The sequence below is a fragment of the Orycteropus afer genome, unplaced genomic scaffold, assembly GCF_000298275.1.
Source record: "Orycteropus afer afer isolate SDZICR_OR568_19922 unplaced genomic scaffold, OryAfe1.0 scaffold00567, whole genome shotgun sequence".
In the NCBI taxonomy this organism is placed as follows: domain Eukaryota; kingdom Metazoa; phylum Chordata; class Mammalia; order Tubulidentata; family Orycteropodidae; genus Orycteropus; species Orycteropus afer.
Genome location: NW_006922154.1, coordinates 1,202,204 through 1,217,407, shown reverse-complemented (window position 1 = coordinate 1,217,407; position 15,204 = coordinate 1,202,204). Strand labels below are relative to the sequence as shown.

Sequence of the window (15,204 nt, the reverse complement as noted above, 5' to 3'; positions counted from 1 at the left end):
GATTAGAAGTCAGATAATTAGGAGGCTGACAAAGAAGTCTTCCCCTACAATTTCCCATAGATTTCACAATCTTCCCAAGGATTAAACTTTCTTTCTGGAAAAGATGGAGTAAATCAAATATTAACTGTATAATTCAATGTCAATTTCTGACTTTTCAGGAAGGAAAGCTGTTTCTACCAAATATGAATGTTTTAAAACTCTTAATTTGTCTGTGACTGTATATTGCCTTCAGTGAGCCATTGTCTTGGTTTACATTCCTTCAGAAGCCAACTTTGAGACAAATACATGAGCACAATTCACAGTGAGATCAGGGAGGCGGCAGGTAAGGCAACAATGAAAAAGAGTCAATGAATGATGTGTTAGTGAGCAGGTAACTGACATTGGCAATAGGGGCTCAGTCTCACTGGAGAACACTGGGCAAAAGTATTAGAAAATGCTTCAGAGTTATCCTGATGAGAGGATAAGACAGTTGGGCTATTTATCCACCAACTCATGTAAATTATTGGCTGAGGGATTCCCTCCCACCCATACACTCTCAACTCACCCATACAAGGGCAGCTGCTGCCAGAGAAAAATTCCATCAAAAAATTACAATTTCCGACAGAAATGATAAGTAACAAGGGAATATAATTAGGGCATTGCCTTAGGCTGGGTTCTGTAGAAGAGCAAAACCAATGAAATATATATATGTAATATGTATATTATATATTTATATATATAATAATACATTTATACATATTATATGGGAGCTCTGGTAGCGTAGTGGCTAAGGCACTTGACTGCTAACCAGGAGGCTGGCGGTTCAAATCCACTAGCCACTCCTAGGAAGGAAGGTTGGGCAATCCTACTTCCATAGTAATAACTGCCTTGGAAACCCAAGGAGGGGTCGCTACGAGTCGGGGCCGACTCGAAGGCAAATAACAACAACAACAAATATATATATATAAAACACTGCCATCGAGTTAATTCTGACTCATAGTGACCTCTATTGGGATTCCAAAGTTATAAATTTTTATGGAAGTAGATTGCCTTAGCTTCTTCCTCTGGGTATCTGGTGGGTTTGAACCACTGACCTTCTAGTTAGAAGCCAAATGCCTTGCTCTGTACATTACCAGAGCTCCTTGTATATATAAATATATATACATATATATGCAGTACACCACCAGAGCTTATATATTTATTTAATATATTTATATATACATTGATTGATTGATTGATGGATTGATTGATTTCAAGGAAATGCCTCACGCAGTTGTGGAGGTTGGTAAGTCCCAAATCTATGGCTCAGGTATCAGATTGGAGGCTTCTCCTGACTCACATGTGTGTCAAGTAGCAGGCTTCTGGCTCATGTCCCGAGAACTGGAAGTCAGATGTTGATGACTTGGATGCCAGACTGGCAGAGAGGGTTTTGCCAGAACATCCATATATATTGGACGCAGACCACACCTCCAAGGAAACTCCCTCACAAAATGGAGGAGAACTACATAATATTGAGAATCTCAGCCTAGCCAAGTTGATCCATAGTATTAACCTCAACCACCACAGGCAACAACAGCTTTTGATCTAGTCACATAGCCCTTTCTTTCCAAGTAACCCATCCATCGCACAATCAAAACTTATCAACAAAGAAATACTCTGTTATAAACTGATGACCTCCAGATTCCAGAATTAGTCTAAATATTAAATAGACTAACAACCCATATATGGTAATTGGAACACAGAAGAAAACCTTAAAAATGTTGAAATCTTTGAAAGAGTTTTCTACCCTCCAAATGTTAAATATAAACTATTATGTGACTGCCCAGACAGAAACCTCTTCCAGTACTTGAGGTCCTTTTTTTTTTTAGATTTTTTATTGTGATTTGGGTGTAAATTTACAAAGAAAATTTACAAAGCAGATTCATTTTACCCTTAACAGTTCATGCACATTTGGTTTCACAGCCTGGAATACAATCCCCAACCATAAAAAAACTTTCCTCTCAACTCCTTCCTGTAACTACCCCTTCCCTGTGCCCTTCTTATCTATTCATTCCTGTCTCTCCAGCTTTCCCTCTATGTGAATGGTACCTTTCTGATGTCTCATGATTGATTGAGCTAAGGGATACATCTCCCTAGGGGAGGTGGGTGCATCTCCCTGGGGTTGGTATTCTACTTGTAGGTCTTTCTACTGTTGGGATGACAGCCAATCCATGGAAGTGAGTCCATTTTCAGGCCCAGAGTGTAACCACATGCCATAGTGTCAGGGGTGCCACCAGTCTCTATCCAACCATTAATTCTGGTCATATTTTGTGTTTTTGAATTTTGTTCCACATTTCCCCCTCCCCACACTATGCAGGATCTCCAATTTTGATTCCTTTCTGAGTGGTTGGCAATGGTAGCTGGGTACCATCTAGTTCTTCTGGTCTCGGGGTCATGAAGGCTGAGGTTCTCATGGTCCATCATATCTTTGGACTAATTGTTCCAAATGACTTTGGTTTTCTTCACTCTTTTTTGCTCCAGACAAGAGGTGACCAGTTACATCTCAGATGGCTACTCAAAAGCTTTTAAGATCCCAGTCACAACCCACCAAAGCAGGATGTGGAACAAGATATTTTTGCACTATGCTGTGCCGATTGAGCATGATAAGACCTGAGATCCTTATGGGAAGCATGTAAAACCTTTCATTGCCATTTTCCAATTCTTCTGTGTCCTCAATATCAAGACACCTTCCTTGTTCTACTTGTTTCACCTTATCCACCTTATGCCATGGATTCCACTCTCCTGAGGGAGGGTGTGTTGCTTTGCACTCACCTTCCGTAGTGATACTGCCTCAGAAAGCCAAGAAGGGGTCACTAGGAGTCAGATCTGACTTGACAGCAGTGGGTTGGGTTAAAGCAATAAATGAGTCTTTCCTATGGTATCATAAAGGCAGCATAAAGTGTTTAGGATCCCAGACCAAAGTAAAATTGCTTGTACAATCCCACCTCTAATTTATGGATTGTGAGATGCTAGGCAAATTATTCATCCACAGTGTGCCTCAGTTTCTCATGGGTAAAATGGGCTTAATGATATAGCATATAATGATATAGTATCTTTGAGCTGCTGTAAGGATTTGCTATTTCTAAGCAAATTTCTTCTCCTTTTTGTTCCCAACTCACTCCAATCACTCAGAGAACTGAGCTTGGCGCCACAAAAAGTAAGTTAGAGAGTAAATCCTGTCATTTACTAGCTACAAAAGTCTGCTTTTCTGGAACACTACCTCTTTGCCCATATAATGAGGATATTGACACATGTCAAACATCGAATAGAGTAATATATGTAAAAAATAATTTGCACGTTCCTAAGTGTCTTACCACGTAAGATTTGTTTACTGCTTTCACTACCGCCTTTCATTTTCCTCTATTCCTTTCATTGTTCTTTCTCTACTTTTCACCCTTCTTTTAAATCTAATTTGTATTGCCCTCCTCTTTGAAAATAATTCATACAAAATGCTATCAGTATGGACAAAAACTAAAAGAATACAAAGTCATGAGTAATCCTACTCCTCATAAGAAACATTCTTAAAATGTAGTGTTCCTACTTGGACTTCAAAACTATATTTTAGAATAGTTCATAATTATCTTTTCATAAACTAGTATATTATCACCCCATATGCATTTGAAAGCTGGACAATGAATAAGAAAGACCGGAGAAGAATTGATGTTTTTGAATTGTGATGTTGGTGAAGAATACTGCAAGTACCATGGACAAACAATTCGGTCTTGGAAGAGGTGCAGTAGGAATGTGACTTGGAAGTGAGAATGGCTAGATTTTGTCTCACCTACTTTGGTCATGTTGTCATGTTGTCAGAAGGGACTATTCCCTGGATAAGGATATCATGCTTGGTAAAGTGGAGGATCAATGAAAAAGGGGAAGACCCTCAAGGAAATGGATTGACACCATGGCTGCCATGATGGGCTCAAGTATACCAAGTATTGTAAGAATGTCACACTACTGGACAGTATTTCACTCTGTTGTACCTATGGTCACTATGAGTCAGAGCCAACTCAATAGCACCAAACAACAATAGTGCATTATAACATCTTCCCATGTCTTTACAGCTTTTCTATGATATAATTCTTCTAAAGTTTATCTCATCTTTCACACACGCTAGTTTTTGCAACCAGTGTACTATTATGGAACATTTGGAAGTTTTTTCCAACTTTTTTCCCACTAAAAATAATAGAAACATGAATGTCTTTACAGATAACGTTTTTCTTCAAAATTATAAATATTTCCTTAGAATTCTTAGAAGATAATTTACATTATTACGTGGAATTCCCATTTTCAAAGCATTGATACACAGAGCCAAATTATTTTTCTAGAAAGTTCATTACATTTTACACTCTTGCCATCAGTGTTGGAAAATAAACATTTCCCTCCTAATCTCACCAGCTGTAACATCTTAAAATAAGAAAGTATGATATGCAAGGAAAAATATGATTATAATTCATAGTTCTTTCATAACTAGTGAAATGGAGTGTTTTTCATGCATTTATTGGCTGTTTTTATGTCTCCTTTGGTAAATTTCTTCTTTGTATCTTTTGTCCATGTATGTCTTTTTTGTCTAATTTGAGTAATATGTTAATTTGTTATTCAAATATAAGGGTTCTTTACATAGAAAGGATGTTAACCCTTTCCAGTCTCATATCTTTTTAAGTTTTTTTTTTTTAATTTGCCATTTGCTTTTAATTTGTTATAGAAATTTAAGATCACTAAAGCTAGTTTTTCATATTGATTTATTTGTTTATGTTTTAATGGTTGCTTCCTATGGCATCATGCTTAGAAAGGCCTTTCTATCCCAATTTAAATAGACATATCTATTTGGTATCTTCCCCGCATCCCTTTATTTTTTTCCTGCCTATGTTTCAGTATTACAAAAACTTGGGTTTCCAAGGCCCCTCATCTGTGTGTAGTCCTAGGATAAAGAACTGGCTAGCTTCTGACCTAAGTGTTCCCCGAACCCTCCATTGGGTCATTTTGATATCCCTGGCAGCATTCTGTGGCAGACATTTCAAGGAGGTGAGTTGAAATGCAGAATTCTTAGAATTAAAGTGTTCAAATAATATTTCCTTCCTGCTCTTTTGACCTGCATTTCTCATCCTACATGGTATCAAAATCAAATGGAATTATTCATTATCAACTTTTGTATGAATTTCTGAAGCAGAATTTGAGGAGATTTGTCACTTTTCATATTCTTCCAAATGTTTGTAATCACAAGGGGACTGGGAAGTTAATAAATTAGACTTAATAAGTAACTCAGTCATAGAATTCTCACCTCTATGCAGGAGACCCAGGTATGATTCCCAGCCAACGCACTCCATACAGAGTCACCACCATCACTCGGAGGAGCTTGCTTGTCACTACGATACTGAACAGGTTTCAGCGGAGCTTCCACACTAAGACTGACTGGGAAGAACGGCCTGACAATCTATTTCCAAAAATCAGCCAATTTAAACCTTAGGGATCAAAATGATCTAATCTCATTGCTCACGGGTTTGCCATGAGTTGGAGCCAACTCAATAGCAGCTAACAATGTAACAGCAAATAAGAGATTGCTTTATGTCATATTTATACTTCTAATCATTCCCAGAAACGAAATGCAAAGAACCATGGTTTGAAATGATGGCAGGAAACAACCAACCAGGTCACTGAATTTGCTCTTTCATTGTGAGAATCACTTTGGTTTGGGGAAAGCAGTAGGGGCTTTGAAATGTGGAGGTTGAACCCCTAATGTGCTTCTCTGGAGCTGTGACCTTGGACAAGTCACTTAATTACTCAGTTTTCTGAGATGTTTATATTAATATTCATAATAATAACTGAGTCTTATTGAGCTACTACTGTACACCAGGCACAGTTTTATCTACTTTACATGTAAGAACTAATTTAATCCTCCTCCCAACACAGTGAGGTAGCTACTAATGTTATCCCCATTTTATGGCTGAGGAAACAATTGAGGCACAGAGAGAATATCCTGCCCAGAGTCACACAGCTAGAAAGTAGAGAAGTGGTATGCACTAGAACAGGTGTGCTTCCGGTGGAGAGCTAACGAGTTTTAGTTTTCCTGCATGCAAAAACACGCGGCGAAGTGTTTGTTTGATGCATACAGAGACAGCAGTGACTAAATGTTAGTGTCCTTCCGTCCCTTTGGGTGAGATCTCCTCGCCCTACCTCGCACAGTTGCAAGCTCCCCATCCGCATGAGCCATGCACTGCATGGCAGTAGCCCCAACACATATTGGCATGCTGACTCTCTGTCCTAAAACAGACGTTGACAGGTCAATTTCAGCAACATTCCGGAGCATCCGTGGATATAGCTTCCACCTAGTATTCAAATTAAAAAAAAAAAAAAAGTTTTCAGAATTTAAAAGTCTAACAGAAGCTTTGACATTATGTATTAGTTAAAATGAAAAGATACATTTTTGTACTTTTCCATCAAGCAAACTACTAAGCTAAAGGAAAGAAGCTATTTTTAGTGTCTGTTAGGGTGGAAAGTCGGTAATAAGATAATAAATTCCCCAAGACATTTTCCTATTAAGGTATAATTTATGTATAGTAGAATTCACTTGTTTTCATAGTTTTTGAGTTTTGTCTTATAGTCATATAACCACCATCACAATTGAGATTCAGTTCAGTCACCGTGAAAAAATATCCCCATTTCTCTTTGCAGTGAAATTCTGCACTACTCCAATCACCTGACAACCATGGAATTTTTTTTTTTCCCCTAGAGTTTGCTTTGCAAGAACATCATACAAATGGAATCACACAGCATGTGGCCCTTTGAGTCCAGCTTCTTTCATTTACTGTAATGCTTTAAATTCATCCACCCATTGTTACATCCGTCAATAGTTCCTTCCTTTTGGTTGATGAGTAGTATTGCATTGTATGGAGTCACCACAGTTTGGGATGTTTCCAGTCTGAGGTCATTACCAATAAAGCTATTATAAACAATGAATTTAGTTTTTGTGTGAATTTAGTTTTCATTTCACTTCCCCCAAGCCATTTTGAATATGGTATATGTGATGGCTAAGATTGTTTGTCAAATTGGTTGGGCCACGATTCTCAGTGGTTTAGCAGTTATGATGTAGTTTGGAAGTTATGTAATGATGTAGTCATACTCATTTTGTGATCTAATACAATATAATCACCCCATGATGAGATCTGATATAATGTAATCACCTCCATGATGAGAACTGCTACGAGCAGCCAATCAGTTGAAAGGGAGTTTCTTCAGGAATATGGCCTGCTTCCAATATATATGAACATTCTGGCAAAGTTCTCTGGGGTTTTTTGCTCCCTTGGGATTCTGCGTTGGACTTGAGCCATCAGCCTGCCATCTGACCAGCTGATCTTGAGTTCCCTAATGCTATATATGTCAGGAGAAGCCTTCAGCCTGATATCTGATCTACAGACTTGGGACTTGCCAGCTTCTACAACCACATAAGCCATTTTCTTGAGATAAATCTTTCTCTCTCTCTCATAGATACATATATTTCGCTGACTTTGCTTCTATAGAGAACTCAGCCTAAGACAATATATAAAGGCATAACAGAGTTTAAGAAGATATGCTATGTCTACTTTGTGCTGTTCTTTTTTTTTTTTTTTTCATAATAGACAGCACCTTCAGGCAATCCTTTTTTAAAGTTATAATTTGGTTTCTTCAAATTCCTGTGCTGAATGCTTAGTTTACCATTGAAGCATGAGAATGAGAAACATTTTTGTTTTGTTTCATTTCATTTTTAGTTAAACAGAACATTTTTTTCAAAAACATTTTTGGTCAGAGACTGAAATTTTTGGCTTCAAGAATCTTTTACTTCTGAACACTAGTTTAGGAGCTCTGGTGGTGTGCTGCAAATGACTTGTTCTGTCAGTTTTCTGTGTTGGAGTAAAAATTACCAATAAACCCACAAAAACTTTGGTAGTAAAATTTACAGGAAAGCTACTTCTCTTTTCTTCTCATCAAAATTTATACCTCCTATTTGTTTCTCCTCGTTAGTAACTGAGAAAACACAGGACTGTTTGTAATAAGCACAAGTACAAAAACCGTGTGCCTGTACACCCCATACAGACCTAACCGACATCCACCTCCCACTACCTGGATTTAACTCTGCTGCCAGCAGTAGGAAGACTTTGAGTAAATTGACTGAAGTATGATTTAGTAATGAAGTGAACAAAATAAATGGAACTTCCAAAGTCCCTAATTGAACCATACTTCCTTTAGCGGAAGAAAAAAAATTTGCCTTAATGTAGTTTTGTGGAATAGCTAAGGTTCTGTAATCTAACCCTTCCTCACATAATAAATTAAAAACATCCAGCCCTTGAAAAGTATCATAAAGAAGTTTTACTGTGCGATTTCTTTGCAATTCCTTTGAACATCATAATTGTCATTATTTTATGTCACACCACATGGTCTGTTGCTGGAAGTCTTCTTCTCGACTGACCCTCACAGCGTGATTCTTTGATCTCCATGTTGAAGGGGGAGAGGCAGAAGCCTTGAAGAGAAATTTTATTACCAATCATCTCTAAGTGTATTATTAGAATGAGAGAAAAAGATTTTAAGAGCAGCCGTTGGCATGCCAGCCTGGAAGGCTTAATATTTACTTAGAGCTGGAGAAACAATGAAAGCATTTATGACAAGAACACACAAAGCTGCAGGGCATGTGGTGCGTGTGTGTGTGTGTGTGTGTGCGCGCGCGCCCGACAAAATGGGTATTTTTGTATGTTAAATCCCCATTCACACAAGGCTCAATCCTTCTATCTCAAGGCAGCAGTTTTATTTTATGCTTGTCCACTTGGTGGCGCCATCACTTTAATAATGTGCTCCTGCTTTCCCATAAAACATTTTCTCTTCTGAGGATGGCATTATAAAGACTCGCTGACCAATATCCAAAATGCAATTCTCAGACAACATTAGACAAAATCAGTGGAGTGGGAAAATGCACAGTCTCTAAATAGTCCTCTACGTTTTGATGTTTTCCAAAGGGCACGTACAACTAACTTTGTCAGACAGCTCCATTAGCTTTCCACGTCCCACTGATCCCCCAACTTAGTGACTTTCCCAATCATACATAAAATGGTAGTTGATTATAAATGTACTCTCCTGTATGGGCCCTTACTGTGGGAAAAGGATATGGAGATTGAAGAAACAATTGAACCAATTGAGTAATAAATATGTTTCAAAGGATGGGAAATAAGATACCTGAGGAAAGGAAGTGGGGTGATGGTAGGGATCTTTAAACAGAGCTTTAGGCCCACACTTCACCTCCAACAAGGCCCTCAAATTTAACTTATCAACAAATCAAACCACAAAAACCAAATCAGATAACCACAAACATTCTTCAGAAAGGTGGCAACTCTGTTGAAGGAAGACACTTAATCAAAACAGCTTTAAACTGTATGCCATACTGGGTACACCACCCAAACACAGTGAATTTATGTTTTATCCATTTTGCAACACAACTGCATCCCAATTTCTCCACATGAATCTTTAACTCTAAATATTTCAAAGTTATCCAACATACCACAGTGTTTGGAACCTTACTTTTCCCCATTCGTTTTTAAAATGTTTAACTTGATCTCTAGGAGCTCTGGTAGCATAGTGCTAAGGCACTTGACTGCTAACCAGAAGGCTGGCGGTTCAAACCCACCAGCCACTTCTTGGAAGGAAGATGGGGCAATCTACTTCCATAGTGATACTGCCTCAGAAACCCAAGGAGGGGTCAGACTCCAGGGCACATAACAACAACAACAACTTGATCTTTATCAACTCTTATACAACCTGATAAAGGAGAATAGGAATTTAAGTGAAGACAGTAAAGTATGGCAAGCAAATTTAAGTAGTAAAACCATTTTTAAATACCCCAGTGTTATGAAAGAGAAGTCCTAGGGTATGTAGGCAGGTTTCAAAAGGCCTAGGAACCCCCTGGAGCTGCATGTGACTGTGTGTGTGTATGATCCCTTGTCTGGAAAAAGAGGCCATGACTTTGAGGAACTCAAAACATAAACAGTATATAGGAGAAGAAAGATGAAGAGGAGGAAGAGAAAAATATTTAATCTGCTGCAATAGAGCTACTTTTTTGAAATCTTTCTCATGTGCATCTTCAAAACCAAGACACAAGCAACTGATTTTCCAGTGCAAGAGCAGGAAGCAGCTTATTTGGGTGTGTGTGGAAGCAGCAGAATGATTCTGCCATATCTAAGCCTATGAGAAGAATATGTAAAGACCACCACTGAGTTCATATTGCTTCACAATTAGTAGGGTGAAAGAGTGATAGCACTTTTACCCATCTGCTCTTTAAAAGAAAACCACATGATTTCCAGTGTCAGTAGGTGATGCAGCAGGAAAGAGAAGAGCTTCCTTTTCTGAATCACGAGGACTTCTAAATGCCCAATTTATAGAATTGCTTTCCATCAGTGATGACTTCTGAGAAAGCCACAAAATATGGTCAGGCCATGGTCGAGAAAGACACATCCAGTTAATGGGCAAGAACAACAAAGGACTGTTCTTTCTCAAATTAATTCCCATCAGGTTGTTGTTGCTGTTAGATGCCGTCAAGTAGGCTCTGGCTCACAGTGACCCCCTGTACAACAGAAGAAAACAGTGCCCGCTCCTTCACCATTCTCACAATCCTTGCTATTCCTAAGCTCATCATTATAGCCACTGTGTCAGTCCATCTCATTGAGGGTCTTCCCTTCTTTCATTCACCCTCCACTTTACCAAACATGATAACCTTCTCCACAGAATGGTCCCTTTTGGCTACATGATGAAAGTAGGTGAGATAAAGTCTGGCCATTCTTGCTTCCAAGGAACATTCTGGCTGCACTTCTTCCAGGGCAGATTTGGACCAATCAGGTAAGGTCATGCAAAGTGCCTGGGTAGTGCAAATGATTTATCTTTGACTATTAACATAAATTTTGGCAGTTCAAACCCACTCAGTGACACCAAAGAAGAAAGGCCTGGTAATCATCATTTGTTAAGAATCTGCTCTAATCTATGAGGTCACCACGAATCAGAATCAACTCTATGGTAACATTAAGAATGTCTTGTGTGGATCTCTGTTTGACTTTATTTGTTTGTTTTGGCCACAATTTTATGGGTCCATAAAAAGGTCTCCCAAGAAACTACTGGGTCACATGAGTGGCCCCTGTCTCCAGAACTCCAAAAAGTGGTTGAGAGCTGAGTGCACAGAGATAAATGCTGTCAGTATGAAAGGCCTTTTGTTGTCCTTGTGAAGTGCAAGGGTGTATAAATGTTATAAGCGTCTTAGAAATGACATAACATTGTATAACAAAGGGTGATCTAAAATTTGGTTGTTTTTGCTGTCTTCATTTGAATCAGAATGAGAGATTTCAGATTGATTTCCTTTATCTCATCAACCCAAAGCCACCACAACCCTAACAGAAAATCTATTCTTAGTTCCAAGTGATCAGCTAGAAGACACAGGATGATGAATCCAGGGTCACCCCACAGTTACACAGCAAAAGAGGAATTGAGATATTAGATAGTAATGGCCCCTAACATTTGCCAATAGAGACTTCTCAAGTGGTTGATAATAAAATAGTATCAGATGTCATCCAGAGAAAGTTGGTTAATACAGGTTTTTTGTTTCTGTTTTGTTTCTTAATTTAAAGCTGAGCAAAAGAGAATGACAAAGGTTCGTTGAAAAAGTGGTCTTGCAAATTCTTTCTTATCTCTGTCCTGCCCATAAATTACTCAGTACATACATTAAAAAACAATTGGCCATAGATTCAATCCTATCAGCAGTGGAAATAGTTAATGTGCTTGGATACTGAAGGCTGAAGGTTCAACTCCATCCAGAGGCATCTCCATAAGGAGATGCTGTTGAGTAGGATCTGACTCATAGCGACCCCTCCTTGGGTTTCCAAGCCGGTACCACTACGGAAGTAGGGCACACAATCTTCCTTGCAAGGAGTGGTTGGTGAGTTTGAACCGCCAGCCTTCTGGTTAGCAGTCAAATGCCTTAGGCACTATGCTACCAGAGCTCGTAAATTACTTGGTACATACATTAAAAAACAATTTGCCATAGATTCAATCCTATCAGCAATGAAAACAATTCATTTGCTTGGATGCTAAAGGCTGAAGTTTCAAATCCATCCAGAGGCATCTGGGAGTAAAAGTTTGGTGACCTACTGCCTAAAATTCAGATACTGAAAACCTTATGGAACACTGTTCTCCTCTGACACAAACAGAGTTCCCAGTACATACACAGAATGGGAATATTCACTCAGATACAATTTAATTCATGTAACTCATGAGACACTTTTCCAATTCACAATGTGGAAACTACCAGAATCTTCTGTGTCTCACATTAAAATTACTAGAATTTCTGGGATTGCAAAGGTGTTTTCTCTCCCATCCCCTTTGCTCCCTCCCTGAGGCTCTTTTCTGGGCCCATTGTCTTAGGTCATTTTGCATCAATTCAACCAACCAGCATTGAATGGAGGAAATGATGAAATAAAAGAACTGAACAGAAAATTTCAAAGGGCAACTTGAGAAGACAAAGTAAAGAATTATAATGAAATGTGCAAAGACCTGGAGTTAGAAAACCAAAAAGGAAAAACACACTTGGCATTTCTCAAGTAGAAAGAGCTGAAGAAAAACTTCAAGTTTTGAAATGCAATATTAAAGGATTCTATGGGCAAAATATTGAATGTCACAAGAAGCACCAAAAGAAGATAGAAGGAATACACAGAATCACCGTACCAAAAAGAATTATTCAATGCTCAACCTTTTCAGGAGGCAACATATGATCAAGACCCAATGGTACTGAAGGAAGAAACTGAAGCTGCCATGAAGGAATTGGCAAAAAACAAGGCTTCAAGAATGGACAGAATGTCCCTTAAGATGTTCCAGCACATAGATGAAGCACTAGAGGTGCTTATTTATTCATGCCAAGAAATCTGGAAGACAACTACCTGGCTACCTGACTGGAAGGGATCGTATCTGTGCCCATTCCAAAGAAAGGTGATCCAACAGAATGCGGAAATTCTCAAACAATATCATTAATATCACACGCAAGTAAAATTTTGCTGAAGATGATTAAAAAGCTGTTCAGCAGTATATTGACAAGGAACTTCCAGCAATGCAAGCTGGACTCAGAAAAAGACATGGAACAAGGGATATCACTGCTGATGTCAGATGAATTTTGGCTGAAAGCAAAAAACACCAGAAAGATGTTTACCTGTGTTTTATTGACTATGCAAAAGCATTCAACTGTGTGGATCATAAGAAATTATGGATAACATTGAGAAGAATGGGAATTCCAGAACTCTTAATTGTGCTGCACACAATTGAAGCCTGTACATAGACCAAGAGTCTGTCCTTCAAACAGAACAAGGAAATACTGCATAGTTTAAAATCAGGAAGGATGTGAGTCAGGATGGTGTCCTTTGTTCAATCTGTATGCTGAGCAAATAATCTGAGAAATAGACTATATGAAGAGGAATGTGGCATCAGGATTAGAGGAAGACTCACTAACAACCTGAGATATGTAGATGACACAACCTTGCTTGCTGAAAGTGAAGAGTACTTGAAGCACTTATTGATAAAGATCAAAGACTACAGTCTTCAGTATGGATTACACTTCAACATAAAGAAAACAAAAATCCTTACCACTGGATGGGTAAGAAACATGATAAATAGTGAATACATTGAAGTTGTCAAAAATTTCATTTTACTTGGATCCACAATCAACACTCATGGAAGCAGCAGTCAAGAAATCAGATGTCATATTGCACTAGGCAAATCTTCAGCAAAAGATCTCTTTAATGTGTTGAAGAGCTAAAATATCACTCTGAAGACTAAGGTGTGCCTAACCCAAGCCATGGTATTTTCAATTGCTGCATATGTATGTGAAAGTTGGCAGTGAGTAAAAAATACTGAAGAAGAGTGGATGCCTTTGAAATGTGGTGCTGCCAAAGAATACTGAAGATACCATGGACTGCCAGAAAAATGAACAAATCTGTCCTAGTAGGAGTGCAGCATCTTACTCCTTAGAAGTAAGATAGCCGGACTTCATCTCACCTACTTTGGTCATGTCAGAAGGGACTATTCTCTGGAGAAGGATATCAAACTTGATAAAGTTAGAGGTCAGCCAAAAGGAGAAGACCCTTGGCAGATGAACTGACACAGTGGCTGCAATAATGGACCCAAGCACAGCAAGGACTGTGAAGATGGTGCAGCACTGGATAGGGTTTGGTTCTGTTGTGCTTAGGGCAGCCATGAGTCAGAGCTGACTCTACTGCACCTAACAGCAACAACTTATATTATGTTGTATTATATTATGTTGTATTGCACTGTATTATATTATTTTATATTATATTGCATTGGCCAAAATCAGTGATTATCCATTGGAATATAAACTCCTGGGGATAGAAACTTTCTCTGTAGAGAGTAAGTTCTCCACTCTGTTCTCTGCATGTAGTACAACATCTAGTCCATGGCGATCCCTCGTAAGTATGAGTTAATTAACTAGCAGAGAATGAAGGCATTAAAGGGAAAGAAAAACTATGAGAATGAAATGGTGGTCACTTAGGCATTGTGGCATGAAGAAGACTGAGAGACACTAATACCAGGCGCTTGTCAAAGGCCTGAAATTTCCTTGGTTTACTTGACCTGTTTGGGTTAAAATACTATTTTCATGATGCCACTAATAGGCAAAACACATTAGTTGGTGAGCCACCTTCATGCGGGCAGAGAAGGGGTAGCCTCTAGAGGCAGAAAAATTTTAAGGGGACCAAAATATTAATGATTGTGAAAGATCATGCACAACGTCAAGCCCTTCCATGCTCAGCCAACATTTCCCTTCATGTCTCAGCATTTATTGATCTAGTTGGGCCTCAGGGAAAATCTGAGACCAAGTCAAGGTTTAAAGGGGCTTTGAGGGAAATCACTCTTCCTCCATCTCCATTCTCAGGCTCTGCTACTGATCTGCCTATGAATCAGTGCTTCTTGCTAAGGAACACTGGTTAGAATGATTTGATTCTTCCTGATTTACATGTAAGGAGTCCCTGGGTGGCACAAACAGTTAAGTGCTCGACCACCAAACGAAAGGTCGATGGTTCAAACCCAGCCAGATTTGCCTCAGAAACCCGGCCTGGTGATCTGCTTCTGAAAGCCTTGAAAACCTTAACTTCTAACCTCTAACACTACATGCACCATGAGTCA

General features: G+C 38.8%; 1 protein-coding gene across 1 annotated transcript in view; it reads right to left on the bottom strand.

Moving 5' to 3' along the window:
* The window catches only part of HAO1 (hydroxyacid oxidase 1), a 93,023-nt gene that overhangs the window by 68,848 nt on the left and 8,971 nt on the right, over positions 1-15,204 (bottom strand). Inside the window, exon 2 of the mRNA XM_007955980.2 lies at positions 6,190-6,341. Coding sequence (XP_007954171.2) covers positions 6,190-6,341 — 152 coding nt within the window. The remainder of the gene's footprint in view (positions 1-6,189; positions 6,342-15,204) is intronic.